This window comes from Apteryx mantelli, chromosome 15 (genome assembly GCF_036417845.1).
Source record: "Apteryx mantelli isolate bAptMan1 chromosome 15, bAptMan1.hap1, whole genome shotgun sequence".
NCBI classification, from domain to species: domain Eukaryota; kingdom Metazoa; phylum Chordata; class Aves; order Apterygiformes; family Apterygidae; genus Apteryx; species Apteryx mantelli.
Genome location: NC_089992.1, coordinates 12,908,777 through 12,925,415, shown reverse-complemented (window position 1 = coordinate 12,925,415; position 16,639 = coordinate 12,908,777). Strand labels below are relative to the sequence as shown.

Genomic DNA, 16,639 nt, shown 5'->3' with positions numbered 1-16,639 from the left:
GGAACAGTAGATCTCTCTGTATTACGTAACATTTTTCAGGTCACCCTATGGCACAGTACCTGTGAGAACAGGGAACCGGGCTCCCTGATGCAGGAATATCCTGTTGCAGCCCTGTGTTTCCCTTTAGCTTTTGTACCAGTGACCATGCAGTCAAGGCGACCGTGGAGGCTCAGCTCGCTGCTGGGGCTTGGGACAGTGCCCCAGCTGGAGGGCCACCACATGCCTTCTCCACCCTGTGGCCAAACACAGTATAGCAGAGGCTTGGCAGGAAGTTTTCCACCTTTTTTCAGGTATCAGAAGTGGCAGGGCAGCGTTTGAGAACATGAACTCAGGATAAAGTAGCCGCTGAACAAACATACCACTGTGTGGAAGCCATAAATTTCTACAATCATTTTTATTAGTTATGGAAGAACCCCCACTAGTATTTACATAGTGCAAAAAAGCTGTTATTACTCCAAAAAGTACGGTAGACAGAACAATTATCCTTCATACAGCAAAAAAGAAACGGAACAAAACCCTTCATATGGTATTTCATAATGATTTCTCTACTGTTTTAACCTAAATATCACTACAAATTTTAAGACATTAAAGATTAAACAGCTTTATTAGAATCTATTTAAAAGTAAAATATATGAACTATTTATGAACATTTAGAAGGTGGGCTGTGCCAACTGGGTGTCTACTTTCAGTGTCACCGTTCAGCAGAGCGGCGTTTTGGGTTACATATTCTGAACGTTTCCTTGTGTGTGGCCGGGTGGGCAGGAGCCCACATCACGTGTCTCTATGGCTTGCTTCTGCTGGTTTTTTGTTTTGTAAACAAATCTTCATTCTAACTTTTAAATGGATAACACTGAAATCAACTGAACAGTTTCATTAGTTGGCACAACTTCACAGAAAATACTTAATGACAGTTTCAGCAAACAGCAGCTTTTCAAACGATAATACTTTTTACATATGTATTTAAGTAACGCTATTAAAATTTAAGCTTGTGTTAAAGAACTGGACTGAATCACATTGTGTAAGCTCCCACCCGCCCAAATGAGCATAAGACACCTCTAATCAGAAGAAAACAAGTGCATTATTGAACATTTTCTATAATTAATTTTTAAAACACAGGTCTGTCACTGTTTAGCTCCAATCTTACAAATACTTGCACACAATTTAAGCAGATAAATAGGTCCACTGATTTAAGTCAGTGGAACTAATGCTCATAAGTGTGTGTTTGCAGGATCAGGTCCTACAACCTTAACTAGACATTTTTACTTGGTCCAATTATGGACAAAAGTTCTTCAAGATTTTTTCCCTTATACATATTTTCATCCACATTTTATTATTATTTTTACAGAGATAGAGTATTATATAAATAGGTTGTATACACAGCCACCTCTATCAGTTTTAAAGATCCCTACCCCTACCACAGATACATTATTTTTGATTTTACCAGACGAGTTAAGTGGTGAAATCAAGTCTATAAAGAATGCCTTAAGAAAAGTAGATTTGTTTTCTGAATACTCATTTCCACAACAAAAATATTTATACACCTATAACTACAGAAACATCTTTTCTTGGGGACAGTAACAACCTGTATAATAAACTGCACACTTTTACACCGAAATAGAAATTCAGCTACTTTAAAAAAAACATGGTATTGTAAAACATTTTTATGCTTTCTTTTTTAAATTCTGGTGCTAACAGAATCAAAATTACCACAGTGAGATACTCTTCAAGTGCTTCAAGTTGCAAGGAACGTCCCTAATTTTAGATGCAAATGGATCAAGCCCAAAGGAATTGCAATTTCATTCACACAATTATTGCTCATTCCCAGCTTATCAAAAAGGAAGCACTAAAAATAGTTTCCTTTAGTCATTTTCAGTTTGCCCCTCTAAGGGTGATCTGTCACGTTTTAAAAAGAGAACAGTTCCCTGTTTGCTGGCAAACAGAGATATTAGAAGTGCTGCATCGCTTTTAAGAACTCTATTAAATCTGTAACAAAATTGCAGTTAACTAGTGGGCTGAATATTACAAGAATTTTTCCATTCTGATATAAATGTCAAAAAATCTTAAAATGACAGTCCAAGTTCAGAAAAGGCATATAAAAAGATGCGCCTTTGATGTTAATACTTCAAGATCAAAAGTTATTTGAATCACTGGCACTGAAAAAGCAAAAGAAAAACTACAAATACCTTTGTTTTTTATTTTTTTATTTTTTTTTAAATGTTCTGGTAAAGTTTTGCCCTCATTGCAGACACTAATCTCAGTTGCTACCGAGATGTGTGCTTACACATCCAAGGGCAAGTTTTGCTTTTCAGCAGTTCAAACACCTATCATTTCCTAAAGCAAAGAGACTTTCAAAAAGTACAGACAGGAGAAATCTGCCACACATACAGTAAAAGGTTAACATTCAGGAGGCATCATTCCTTAGTCTTTGTTTTCCTATAAAACTCCTGTTCTAACATCTAGGAAGATTACATTAAGGAGCTAAGAACGTGACAGAACAGCCAGTTGTCCTAGCAGCTCTCTCTACTGCTTATCTACATAGCATTTGCTATGCCTACCCAAAGCATTATTTACATAATACACACAGTTTCTATTATTCTCATTAGCATCCAAAAAAACAGGAGTAGATGATTTCTAAACCCGGAGTCTTATTTTCCCAGTGCAATTTAAAATGCCAGCATTGAAAATACTAGAAGCGCTGGTCCCATGTTACTAAAGGTGTGTAAATACATAACTAAGCTATAAATTCCTTGTGTTATTCAAACTACCCAGATTTTTATGTGTTTTTATGCAAGTGATCAAGAAAAAAAAAAAGAAGTGGAATTGAAACAAACATACATTTGCCATAAAAATGTTATTCATGCAAGTTATTCTTTGGCTACTCTTGTAGCGAAGCTCTTGCTGCTGGCAGTTTCAGTACATCTCTTGCCAGTGTCAGACAAAGATGGAAAACAGACTCCTTGCATACAAGGTTTAGACATATACTCCATCTTCAATCTGGAATAAATTCATCATCAGTTAATGGATTTCACTTCAATATTCAGAACAAAATACGGAAAAATTCTCTAGTAACATGTATTTTTCAGGGAAGGGGTGTGTTTTGTTTCTTTTGTCTCTGAACCAGTGAAACACCTCCCGATATTACACGGCACTTCCCCCTTTCCTGGAATAACTACTTCCTTTTCTACTCTCGAGGTCAACCCCCAAGGCTGCTACAACTGTGAGAACCGACAAAAGAGGTCACATTATCAGTAAGAACTGTTAAGTCCCATCCTGAACTCAACAGGAGGGTGGCCAGGATCAAAGCATGCAGATGAACGTATCAATACACTGAGCATCTCTATCATTCATACTTGCTGTTAAAGGACTATTCTTGCTTTTTGCAGTGTTATGTTGATAACATTATGCATAACAGCATTCCTGAGGTAAGTGACAGGAGGAAGAGGAAGTCATCAGTTCATTAAAACCCTGGATAGGGATTATGGTTAATGATTCACTTAGTGTGGTTTGGCAGACAGCGACTGTGGAGAGCACGGGGAATTTTTGTTTTCTTTCCTTTTTTTTTTTTAAATGCAGTATTTCCATTTTGTAAATAATAATAATAATTATAATAAATACATTAATTATTTACCCCTCTGGTTTAAAGTTATTCTGGAATCAAAGTTGTTATAGCTTACTGTAACCATCTCAACTGTCAGCAGCTTTTCAATAGATGCATATGCCAAGACCAACTAAAAAGCTGCATTTATCTTAGCATACGAATCATGCAGAGATTTCCCTACTATTTATTTTTCATTATGACTGCAGACAGGGTTTTGTAGGTTCTCTTTAAAGAGAAAGAAATTTTTACTTTTATTTCTAGCTACAACTAGAAAATGATGGCCAAATATATTGACATAACTGGTATAACAGCATGTAAAATGATGGTAATTTGTCAGTTTTAAAATGCAGATTATCTGTTGAAAATGAGCTAAACAGTCACATTTTAAAAAGAATTTTGCTTAAAACTGGTCAGTTACAAGATGTTTCCTTTTACAAAAGATCAAATGAATACCTACTGACAAGTCTTCACACAGTTTCTATTCTGGGAAATAGATACTGATTAAAAGCTAAGCTAGTTTTTGAATCAAACAAGTAACAAAGACAGCTACAAAAAATATTGGTGTGAATTAAATACACATATTAAATGTTTAACAGTGCAAAATGTTGAGATGAAGCATATGAAATAATGGCTGCAACCTTTACAACAGTTAGTTTCTAAAAAGTTCCTGAGTTTCTGCTTATTTTTTACGGCATATAGATGGAATCCGTGTGTTCTTTATTCAAAGAACTGCAGATGGTGGGTTTGTGTTGCGTATTACTTGCGTGCTTATCAGTTGTCCATTCCTCACCATCAGTGACTGGATCAACATGCTCAGAAGTCTCTATTTCTTCCTCTTCACTTTGTTCTGCATTGTCTTCTTCGGCACCACTAAGGGACTTCCCAAGCTGAAGAGTTTCCATAGTTCTCTGGGTCTCTGAAACCCAAGATTCAATTCTGCTATTAAGCTGAACCTCTACGGAAATAGGTTCATGGGCATAATCCTCATCATCTTCCTCATCCTCATCATCCTCCTCTTCTAGCATTCCTGGCACAAGAGTACTGGTAGTACTGGTCATGGAGGAATTCAACAGATCTCGGCAGCTGCCATCCAATGATCCTGTCTCTGTACTCTGCTGCGAGGCCCATTCCAGATTGTCATCTGGTTTCACCTCTTCTTTGTCACCTGGTGTGACTTTTCCATGATTTGTTGCTGAGGTAGTCCCCATCGTAGCCAGAGGTGGCTGTTTATTAAGAGTGGCTTTTTCAATTTGACCATTGCCGGCTTTTTCTGGAACTGCAGTCTTACACGAGGATTCTCTCTCATTTTCAGATGTTTCTAATCCATCAGATGTTTCCACCATATTTCTCCAGTTTGTTTCTACAAGTTTCAAAAAAAGTTTGAACAAGAAACAGATTAATTCTTTCTATATAAAAATATTTCTCTTGAACATCCCCAAATTGGCTAAATAGCAGTTTTAATATTATGCTGTACTTCACTAGAACAATTTTAGTTAAGTGGGGAGGAAAGGAAAGGGAGAAACAGGAAGAAAAAAAAACACCCAAAACACACAACTGACAAGCTTGTTTCAATAGTAACCTAAAATGTGCACTATAAGATTGAAAATTTGTGCACTTGGTTTCCTGTGTACACTGTGGAAGCACTGAATGTAACAGTGAGTGTAATTAGAAGTAAGACCAAATATTTTTGCACTCAACTATCAATCAAAAACAGAAAACCACCACAATATTAGAGTCGTCCCTTTGACATTTTGTAGAAAAATGCCTGACAAGCGAAGCTAGTTTTTGAGACATCAAAAAAGAATTAACTAAAACCAAGATAGCTTTAATGCAAATTAAAGAGATATTAAAAAAGAAAAAGAATCTTTGACCTCAAACAAGCATTCTTTTTCCCCTATCACCTGGGCATAAGTGAGCCAATACATAAATCTGATGCTCACACTGTAATAATCCTTCACAATCATTCACTGCCATCTCAAATTTCAAGACTTACACTAAAGGTCCTATCTTTCAGATACCTCAGTAATTTAGCTCCTAGACACTTGTCATCTTTTTGTGTCATTGGTTCTTCCTCAATCACCTAATCAGTTCTGTGCTTGGTACAGTCTTATTACCATACCTTTCAATACCATTTCAATAGAACTAGAGAACTTGTCTCTGCCGATGCGAGTCTCCTGTCACTGGCTTTCAGGGCGATTTTGATTAGCAAAACAGCATTAGGTAATGGTAAGACTTCTGAGGATTAGAACTTAGTCATTACTTCCCATATAGTTTAGGCAAAACTACTTTTAGAACTACAAGAAAACTAACCAATCTCATATTACCCCTGAAAATTGTAACTACTGTAAATTAGGATTTTTTTTTTAAGCTATGTTTTAAAATAAGCAGTATGTGGAAAATCCCAACTTCTGGTAACAAAAGTTTTAAAACACTTACCATATTCTTTCTCATTCACTTCGGATATGGGTTCTGAAATAACACTACAGAATGAGATAGCACTTGCCGCAGAGGGATTACGAGAATGACCCATATGATGGGGCGCCTTCTTGACATTCTTCAAGGCTTCTTCTGCCTGTTCCTGTTCCATTGCTGCAACCATATCTCTGTATGCTTTTCTGGCCTCCTCAGTCAGTGATACCAACTTATTAAATAGGTCCTAGAGTATTAACATATATATTTTTAAACATTTAGTAGTTCTAACCAATAATTTTCCACTTTACAGTACTTCTTTGAACCAAAGCTACACCATATATTCAGCCTTAAGCTTATCAGCTCCAAATACCTTTACTTTGACCAAAAAGTAGTTCTGCTCTATTTCATACAAATGCTATTCCACATTTACACAACTCTGAGGAGATGTGCTTACTTTAAGATACTGGTATGCCTCGCAACCTTAAGCCTTCCCAAGAATTCCAGATGGCCTTTCAAGTCTACTCAAAAGCTACAGAGAAGAAGTTGCGATGAAAGTTTTTCATCGCATCAGTCTCTCAGTTCTGTAAATAAATAAGCAATTTCAAAGAAAAGACAGACCCTAGTATAGATCAAATCAAGGCCAGCATAATCTGTGTACTCATTTGATGTGCTCTCCATGACAAATCAGTTCTTAGTTACAAGGAGCATAATGATTTACTCCAGCCATTTATGTGAATTACTCACCTCAGCACCTGAGTAGTTGAAGATACCCACTACACTGACAGGAACCAGTTTGTTCACACAACGTCCAAGAGCTTTACGTCCAAGAGCAAAGACAAAAGGAATTTCTTGTTCCCGTGCCATGGCTATTACATTATACAGAGCCTCATCCAATCCACCTTAGAGAGCAATTGTAAACAGATATCTAGTCAGTTAAAGTCATGGTATGATAGGATACAAATCTGTGTCGCAATTTTAACTGTAATTATTAGTTAAAACTTCAGTACATACAGTCATCAGCTGTCTTCATTCAGCACTTGCTTAAAATAAACTAGCATTGCTGTATGTGGGAAGATAATAGACAGGACTAGGCAGATACAAAACCTATGTACTGCAGTATAACCAAATATACACTACTGTGCATATAGATAAAGCTGCTTCTGTTCAGTGATATTCTGTATTCTCTATTACTGCTCTACACATTTATTGTCACAGCAATTTTCTTGGAGAGCTTTGCTTTTCTCTTATCTCAGGAAGCCTCTATTTGCATTTCTGGTAGTGGCAAAATACGTTGGCTAGCCTACACACAAAGGAAGGAATGAATCGTCCTGAAAAGCACTCAGAGCTCAGGATTTCAGGTGCATCAAATACTGAATGGAATAAAACAAAAATCTGTTGTATGCATATCTGTTTTTTGTTAAGCTATTCACCCCTCAAACTAGTTTCTTCCAGAATGGAACAGAATAGAATGAAGTACATACAGAGTGGCAATTACACAATTGATTTTGAAAGCGTTACATCTAGCGTAACTGAAAAATGCTGCTAACCTTGCTAATCAGTGCTACTCAGTGGCATGAGAAAATTGTAAATGCAATGCAGTTAAATGCATCACTTTGTTTTTATCATTTATACCTTTTGACTGGATTTTTTCACAGTTGGGAGATATGATTACACACTTGATCTTGTTTAACTTCATATGCTTAGTAACCTCACGCAACCCCATAACAAGTCTTCTTCTTGCTTTAGCTCTCATGGGATCCTTTTGATAAATCCGCTCCTGGAAGCTGACAAGCTCTTGCAGTAACAGAGTCACACACTCATCTATTTCTTTACTTAGAACCTGGTTACAGTATCTGTCAATTCAAGAAACATCAAAATTAGCACAGCACATGCTCAATACTAGTTCACTGAGCCTTTTCTTCTACCAAATAAAAAATATTCTACTTCCTTGAAACTGTGCTATCCAAAGCTATGAAAAGGGATTTAGAAATCAGACTGTACACTTCAGGCTAAGAAAGAAAAAAAACAAAAAAAAATCCTAAAAGCATTTAGCATTCTAGTAACTCTACCTACCTCAAGAAGTAAGGCAAAAAGAATAAACAAATCCCCTAAAACTCCATTAGGTGTCACAAGCAACTAGTCCTCTCCTTAATTTGATACTCTATAAAAATATATTGGTATTTAAAAACAAACAAACAAAAAAGCCACACCACACAAACCCCACAGTTTTAGCAAGAGTGAACACTACAAAATTTTCATCATTCATAATTATTCTTCTTTCCCTCCCTAGTGTATGTAACCTTCCTTAAAAAAGGGAGGGAAAAAAAAAATCTCCTTTTCAAACTACTTCTATCTAGCTTACTCATTGCAGCAACCAAGGAGAACCTGAAGCATATGTGTATACACACACGTACATATACATGTATATACACATGTGTATATATGTACACACGCACACGTGTGTACACACACACATCCATCTATGGCAAGCAAAAAAAAAAAATCTGCTCATACCTGTACAAATGAAAAGGTAGTTTATGCTACCTCAGCTTCTAAGTCTACTAAACCTATCCACACTTAAAAAAAGGTGACACAAGTGCAAACTTCAAATTTATGTGAATAAGGCAAAACTCTTACTCTCTGAACCTCTTGCTGTGAATTTTGGTTATTGCAGAAGATGCCATTGGACTACCTATTCCTGAACTAGCAGGTGAACCTTGGGACACTGGAGTCATGCAGTATGGAGAATTCTGACTTGCTGGCGAAAGTGAAGTATCGCTAGGCATACTTAGCCCAGTTTCTGAAAGACAGATTTGAAACATTATAAAATACAAAGGCACTTTTACATAAAAGAAACAGTATCACATTTATCACCCATCTCTCCCACACTCTTTCCAAATTACATTCTGAAAACACTAAACAGTGTTCTTCCCTGGAGGGGTAGTTGAGAGGCAGAAAAAACAAAAAAACTAAACAAGCACATATCAGACACTCAGTGTGGGTTGGGTAAATAAGTGTTATTTGACTATTCATAAAATGAAATCCAAAGCTAAGTTTGGGAAAAGGACAGAAGAGAAAGGAAGACATGCCCAAATGCTACAACTTCTTCCAATAATTCTTTTACTATTCATATAGTCTAATTAATTAATTTATCCCTGGGATATTTAAGATTTTCACACTGATCTTCAGTCAGCTAAAGTCAGGCAAAATTTTTGACAAATAACGTCATTCAGAAGAAAAGTTTTGAAGTGGTACATCTGGAGTTTTGGCAGTTTGACCCTCTTCCCCCCTCTCCAAAAGGGACTGGGTGGAGAAAGGAAGGAAAAAAAAAAGAAGAAAAAAAAGGAGTGTTCAGCAAATTGGAAACTCTTATTTAAAAGTTTTTAACTTCTGCATCTGGAGAACTTTTAGTTTGCTCACCATTAAAATGCATTCTGATCAACATGGCACAGCCCACAAGAAACTGAAAGCAGCTCACCATCATGTGGTCACTACTGAGGAAGATCAAGTTTCGTCCACTTATCAAAAAAAAATTTTTTTTTTTTAAACCAACTCTGAGGTGTTTGAAACATCCATCCAAGAGAAATGAATTAAAAGGCTGTACAGAGATTAAGTAAACAGAACACATTCTGGACTGAGCCTTCCAGGACTGAGGTACAGACAAGGCATTCCACAAAAAGAAGGTTCTAAGTTCTAGTATTTCATAATGTTAAAAAAATATTACAGTACAAGCTAACACCAATAAAACAAGTTGCACGCTATAAAAGAGACAACATACTAAAATGAGTTGATTACTGCAATGCGAGGTTTGCTCTGAGAGACCGGGGGGGGGAGGGGGAAGGAAAGAGACAGACCTTCTTGAGAGGCCAGTTCCTGAGACTGATCAGCAGTCAAGTTCATATGAACCTCTTTCTGTTCGTCAGATCCCAGAAGGCTATGATCTGCTGATAAACGGCCTTTCTTTTCTTCTCTCTCTTTCAAAATAATCTAGGGACAAAAATAGCAACTGTCAGCACCTGAAAAATATACAGATACCAAAGAAAAGTGTCCCATTTCATTGAACAAAGAAAACAAAACAAAGTTAGCCAACTTGTTTCAAACCTTTCTATTCACATCGGAATTAAAAACAAACAAACAAAACTCCACACATGAAACCATGTCAAGTTTCTGTATTTTACCTTTTGATTTCTTCACATAATGCATTATATCTGTGTACATAGCTATTTTATTTGTGTATGTATACACATACACATGCACTGAATTCTAAATTCATTCAGTTTAAACCCCCCCCCCCCAGCCTTTTACTTCAAGTTATATACCCATTAAAAAAAAGGAGGGGGGGGATTTAGCTTAGTATACTGCATTGCCCTACATACTAGGGCTTTACAACATGGAAGAAAATCACCTAGCTTTGCCCATATGACTTAATGCTTGTAGTAAAAAGTTCTTGCAACTGCTATTGAGATAGACATGCATCATCCCTAATCTGCTGTGGTGGTAGGGAAGTCACATAACATGCCTAAATCCAAAGAACAAGACACCAATGTAACAGGAACTAGAAGCTCACAATTCCTTACTCTACGCTCAGGGTCACTAGACCTCAAGTGAAAAAATAACAGCTTTTATTTCTGAAGTTTGAATGTAGATCAAGACACTCCATGGTTGTCATGTTTACCTTTTTAAGTGCTGTAGGGCGTTTCAGTTTTGAAATTTCTCTTTCTTTTCCTCTTTTCACTTTTGGAGCAGTTGAATCCAAAGGATTAAGGCAACCCATAGCTGGCTGTCCCCTTGTTAAGGACTTTCTACTGGCAGATTCTTTGGTATGAAAGGGAGCAGCACTGCCGACTAAATACAAGAAAGGTATTAGTCTCACTAAAAGACATGTCAGCTTTATTCAGCACTGCTTTCAGAATTTCCACTGATGAATTCTCCAAGTACATTTTCCTTCCTTGGAAAAAAACAGTTCATAATGACAGGAAAATTACATCATCAGATATTGTTGCTTCCAGATGGTTTAAGCTTTCTTCAATTTAGCCTTGTGTTTTAGGAAGCTATGGATTCCAGGAAAGTAATTACTTTATAACATTGGTAAGGAATCTCTCTCAAATGACTACATGTTACTTTACTAGTAAGAGGCTAGTAATATGATACATTGCAAATATTTATTTAGACATTGATTTTTAGTTGTCAAAGACTATTAGCTGACAGGACAACAGATGAGGGAGTGCAGCATGCAGTTAAGTATGCTTTTTGTGAGAAACAGAATAAAACAAACAGTCGTAAATGAAAATGCCAACTGTTCTTTGCTGAGTTTTGTTTGATGCAGTCTTGCCAACTTGAATTAGTATTTGAACACAGCTGAAACTCAGAGCAGGTAAATGAAGAAACACATATGAGGGAAAATGGTAATTATGTGCATAATAATGTACATCCAGGCTATGTGCTACTGTTCAAGAATGAAATCTGAGGGTTAAAATAGATAACTATGAAAACATCAATTCTGTATTCAGCAGCAAGCATTAAAAAAAATCTAATTTAATATTAGGAGTGGGAAAAGAAATAGAGGAAAAAAATGTATTTAAGCCATTGCATAAATTCATAGTGGAACCATAACTTTATATTTTGTGCATATTTGATCTCCCACATCTCCAAAAAGATACAGTAGAACTACAAGAAGGTACAGAGAAGGTAATCAGGATGATCAGAAATATGGACAAACTTCCATATAAGGAATAACTGCTGAATAGACCAGGACTCTTCAGCCTGGAAAAGAGATGATAGATCTTTAGGAATTATATAGAAGGAGAGCAAGGAATGATTGCTCATTCTCTTCATAATACAAGCACTATGAGGGCTAATGAAATTATGAGTGGGGCACATAAAGAAAGATAAATAAATAAATCAGTGGAAGAAAGAGCTTTTCCACACAACATGCAGTAGTTCACTCCCATAGGACCTTAAGGACAGTAAAAGAATGTGATGAAAGAGTGATGGATAATTTAATTAATAAACAAATTTGGATTGAGAAAACCTTGGGTCAGGAGGCCCTGAACTATGATCAATAGAGGCTGAAAGAATATCCTGGAAAAGTATCCTTGTGTATCAGTCACACATATCCTCTCTAATCTGCTTCCAAAAGAGAATTCTGGAATAGATGTTCTGTTTGACCTAGTACAGTTCTTTTCAAATATTCACTTTAGCACTGAATTACTCTTAACAGGTGAACACTATTTGAGTAGTAGGTGTTTTAACAGAAGTCTGTCTTCAATTCTGTAAGATTGTTCACCATTGCATTCTGCAACTAAGTAGTAAGATAGCACAGGTGAATTTTTCAAAAAAATAAATGCATTAAGAAATTCCTCACAAGTTTTTATGTTCATATCTCAAAATAAAACTTAACAGAATAAAGTACTGAAAGAGTTCAGAATGATCACATTTCACATTTATACTGTCATAAAATGCTTTTAGTGAGTCAAGCAGGTTAGAAGTACCTGTGTATGAAAGAGGCCTGGTGTTGGTGATCTGACGAGCTTTCATTGCTTGTTGCTGCTTTTCAAGAGCTGCTAGCATGTCCCCCAAATCCAACTGCACAGGTGTCTTGCTTTTCTTTCCAGCTGCTTTTGATAAAGCCTCCTACAACATGAATATCAGATGCTGATAAACACCAGCAAAACAGTCTTTCCAAAGAGATTCTTGCTATTACAGAGTAAGAAGGACTAACAGCTAATATATGTTACTTTTTACTCCTGGCAGGGTGGGGGAGGAAGAGAAGCCACAGACCTGGAGTTTTTTCTGTTCCATGCTTATCTCTGAATATTCTTGAGCTGTTGCAAGTGCTGCTGCCAAGGCCTTCTTCTTCTGACTTTTTGCACGCTTCGGAACAGAGGTTGTAATGGGAATTGGCGTTTGGACTATATTGATTGGAGAATTCTCTGGTAAGTCATCCAACTAGGATTTTAAACAAAGTGCATAAAATGCAATTAAAGGCCTCTCAAGGAAATTTTTTCATTTCTCTCTTCCTCTCTCATAGGAAGAGTGTCACTCCATAAACCAAATGAACAAATTATTTGGTCAGCAGTATGAAATCAGAATAATTATGCACAGCTAGATAACACAGTAAGGTGATAAAACTAGAAATTATTTATGCATATTTTGTCTTTGTACAGGAAAACATTATTATATTTATCCCCAATTATTTCTTCAGAATGTTTTCTAGTTTAATTACTAAATACAGGTGCCCCCTCCAAAGATTTCATGTAGGGCTTGACTTTCTTGGAGAACAGCCAAATAGATGAAATAGTCGAGATGATCTGTTTAAAGATTTTGTTGCAAGATCATACAAGTATTAAAAGAGCATCTTTGCAGCATCCATTTGTACAATCTTGAAACGAATTCTCTTAGTTTATTTTCCCTTCAGAAGAAACTACGTAATCAGTAGTTATTCTGAAAAACTGAAACTATAGTTACATATTTCTGGATTTAACAATTTTAATAAAAGTCTGCACCAAAACAGCAGTCTGAATGCAAGCCTTTTGAGTCAGAAAGAATAAAATGTGCCACAGGATGTGATTTAAGTATTAACACAAAGAAAGTTAGATAAACACCCCAAATCAATTGTAGTCTCAGAAATCCTATCATGTCTAATGTTAAAATTAAAAATTTATTAAAATTTAATGAAACTTCAAAAAGCACAAAGTTTATGAAAAACACACCATCAGTGAGATGGAGAAGTGTCCATCAAGTCCATCTTACAGTCTCACTCATTATTGACAACCTAATCAGCAGACAAAAATCCAGCAGTCTACTTTAACATAGGTTCTCTACACCGCTGTTACTTTAATTGGCATTTCTTTAAAGTCCAGACTGGTATTGCAAATACCTTAAAAGCCATCAAAATTATTACATTAAAAATATTGTAACAGGGAGTCATAAAAGTAGGATACTAACATCATGGCAATCTCAAAATGACTTCCTTCTATTTAAAAATGCTTTGCAAACCAGAAGATTTACTTACTACTTTGGGTGAAATCTTTTGCTGGATGTTAGTACTTTTGCTGCTCCCATTGTCACTATTTAGCTCTGGAAATTCATCTTCATCCTAAACAATACACAAATTAAAAATGACGAGTGTGGAACTGAAAGTCACTTGAGAAGTGTCAGCTGAAATGGCTGAAACTAGAAGTGAATGAATTGAATCCCTACCTAGAGTTCCAACTTAAGCTGGAAGGGCTTAAAAGTGACACAAATAGCACATGATGACCAAATTAACAACAGGAGATTTCTATAGCTAAATGACCCTTTCCAAAATAAACAAACAAAAAATTTTAAACTGGCATTGTACATTAAAGAAGTTAACTACAAGTAGATAAAAAAAAAAAAAAATCCCTGAATACATTAACTTTTATTCTCAGGTAAATAAAAGTTTACTTGAAAGTTGTCTACCTAATTTGTTGACCACAAATAAAACAAACCCCCCCCACAGTTTTAAGTCCTCACGCTTTCCACAACACCCCAGTACAAGTTTTTGTAGACACACACACACACTGAAAGCATTTTACAGTAAGTGAAATTAGTGCACTACATGGCACACCTCAGAGCCAGATGCTTTGGAACATCTCCCTGTTGAGACTATCGTTATCTATATGTTGAGACTATCAGTGTTATCTTATCTCACTACAACACAAAAGCAGTTTTCACACAACACTACCTCAAAATACAAAGGTTCAGGACTCTGCTCTGTTCTACTTGACTGACTCATAGTTAGAGGTTTTTCATGTCGTTTCTGCACATTCTGCCTTCTTTCTGAAGATGTGCTGTGGCCTCTGCATCTGAAACCGGACTAGAAATAAGGGATGTGATCAATATTTTGCAATTTCAATTTTTCAAAATGTGCACATGTGTGCATGCATGCAAGGCATTCATGTTCGCTAATTAGCAACAAGAGAGGTACAGTCTTTGTGAGGTTAGATTTAGTAAGCTATGTATTTTGGGTTTTGCCTTAAAGGAGTGAGGAGGGGAGAGGAAGAGAGAAGAAGAAGAAAAAAAAACCCTACAAATGCTATCAGATTTTTTTTTACTCCAAGAAGTTTTTCTAGTTAGTTAGTTTCAATAAGGGACGTTTCAGGACATCATATGAAATGTGAAATATCAGAGTAAAAATCCTTACTCTGCTGATTGGGCGTCTTTTCTGCAGAATTATTCTGCATGGTATAAGTATCCATTTATTTATTGGTTAAAAGAGAGAAGAGGTGACTCTATGGCATGGTGATGCAGGTGCCCTAACACACCTATAGCCCAGCAAAGCAACCTAGCTGGGGCACAAATGGGAATTTTCACAAAGTATTTCCATTTCATATTAATAAGAAACAGAACCAAAATGCCAAAGCAGATTTTGCATGCCTATAATACACTGTTTTTGCCAAGTCTTAACTTCTGTTTATCAGTTGTACAGCTGAAAGTTTCAATTATGTTCTTAATCCAGATTAAAAACATTCTTCCACCACTAGTTTTTAAATAGATCCTTGGAAAAGCTGTCAATTGTACTGCTTACAAGACCAGGTCCATATTACTAGTGTTTTATCTCACATTACTTTGTCAATAGATAACTTAAACAGCTTTTTGTTCTTAAAAGCTTCAATGAATTTATATTTCAGCAATTAAATCCAGCATTGCTGGACTGCTTTACTGCTACTCCTCTGCTGTACTGATGCTCCATGGTACTTTTCAGTAGTATTTCAAAGTAGAAAAGAACACAGCAACTTCCAGTACTACTCACTAAGTTTTTAAAATCCTCGAATTTGCCTAGGTTTGTCTTGACACTTAAAAACCATCCACTTCTCTGCTCCCTTCTAGGTCCTACGAGTAAAGGGAATCCTTCAAGTTCTTGAGGCCAGGGGGGAAAAGACATCTAACACTTCAGAAAGCCATGCAATACACACACACACACACACACACACACACACACACACAAAGCAGAACAGCTTTTCTAAAACCTGATAATTACATTAAATATCCTAGGTTACAAAAGTACAGCTACCCTCAAACATTTCACTTTCACCTCATTCAGATCACATATCGCAGAGCATTAAAACTACAATGTAATCTGACCCTTGCACCACATGGGTACTACAGGGCAGAACTGTCACGTCAGCAGGACCTACAGAGAATCTCAGCTTTCTTTCACTGCAGAAAGGTTTATACTTGTTAAGAGACTTGAAAGTCAGCTGCCAAAGCCAGAAGATTTTTCCTGAGAGCAGTCTCAATAGCCATACCCAGCCTGGGCACAGACACGATGAGGCAAGGCACAACAGCAACAGAAGAGGAAAATGTATTTTTGCAAGCTCTTTGTGAAAGCATAAGGCTGCCTCCACCACCAAAGTAGTAACTAAAAGACTAACATTGGACAGTCAGCTTATGGATTCAATTGATATAACCATAAAATTAAAGCAAAGCAGTAACTGGCTCAATATCCAGATAGGCAGCTCAAGTGTCTGTTGTACATTGCCATAGCCTTCATTAAAGATAATATTGTGACTACTGCGAGAATATTGCCACAGATCTGCTGCTTTAACCATTGAAGATGTGAAATTCAAAAGCTTTTTCTTCTAGTAATTAAAGTGATATTGGCAA

At 36.4% G+C, this 16,639-nt stretch overlaps 1 protein-coding gene across 1 annotated transcript in view; it reads right to left on the bottom strand.

Annotated features, from left to right (window-relative positions):
- Positions 1-375: 375 nt before the first annotated feature.
- The window catches only part of SECISBP2L (SECIS binding protein 2 like), a 32,732-nt gene continuing 16,468 nt past the window's right edge, over positions 376-16,639 (bottom strand). The window contains exons 8-18 of the mRNA XM_067305320.1: positions 14,718-14,849; positions 14,025-14,108; positions 12,791-12,958; positions 12,502-12,643; positions 10,686-10,855; positions 9,865-9,997; positions 8,648-8,810; positions 7,643-7,863; positions 6,755-6,909; positions 6,035-6,254; positions 376-4,958 (exon numbers count right to left, since the gene is read on the bottom strand). Coding sequence (XP_067161421.1) covers positions 4,285-4,958; positions 6,035-6,254; positions 6,755-6,909; positions 7,643-7,863; positions 8,648-8,810; positions 9,865-9,997; positions 10,686-10,855; positions 12,502-12,643; positions 12,791-12,958; positions 14,025-14,108; positions 14,718-14,849 — 2,262 coding nt within the window. The 3' untranslated portion in view covers positions 376-4,284. The remainder of the gene's footprint in view (positions 4,959-6,034; positions 6,255-6,754; positions 6,910-7,642; positions 7,864-8,647; positions 8,811-9,864; positions 9,998-10,685; positions 10,856-12,501; positions 12,644-12,790; positions 12,959-14,024; positions 14,109-14,717; positions 14,850-16,639) is intronic.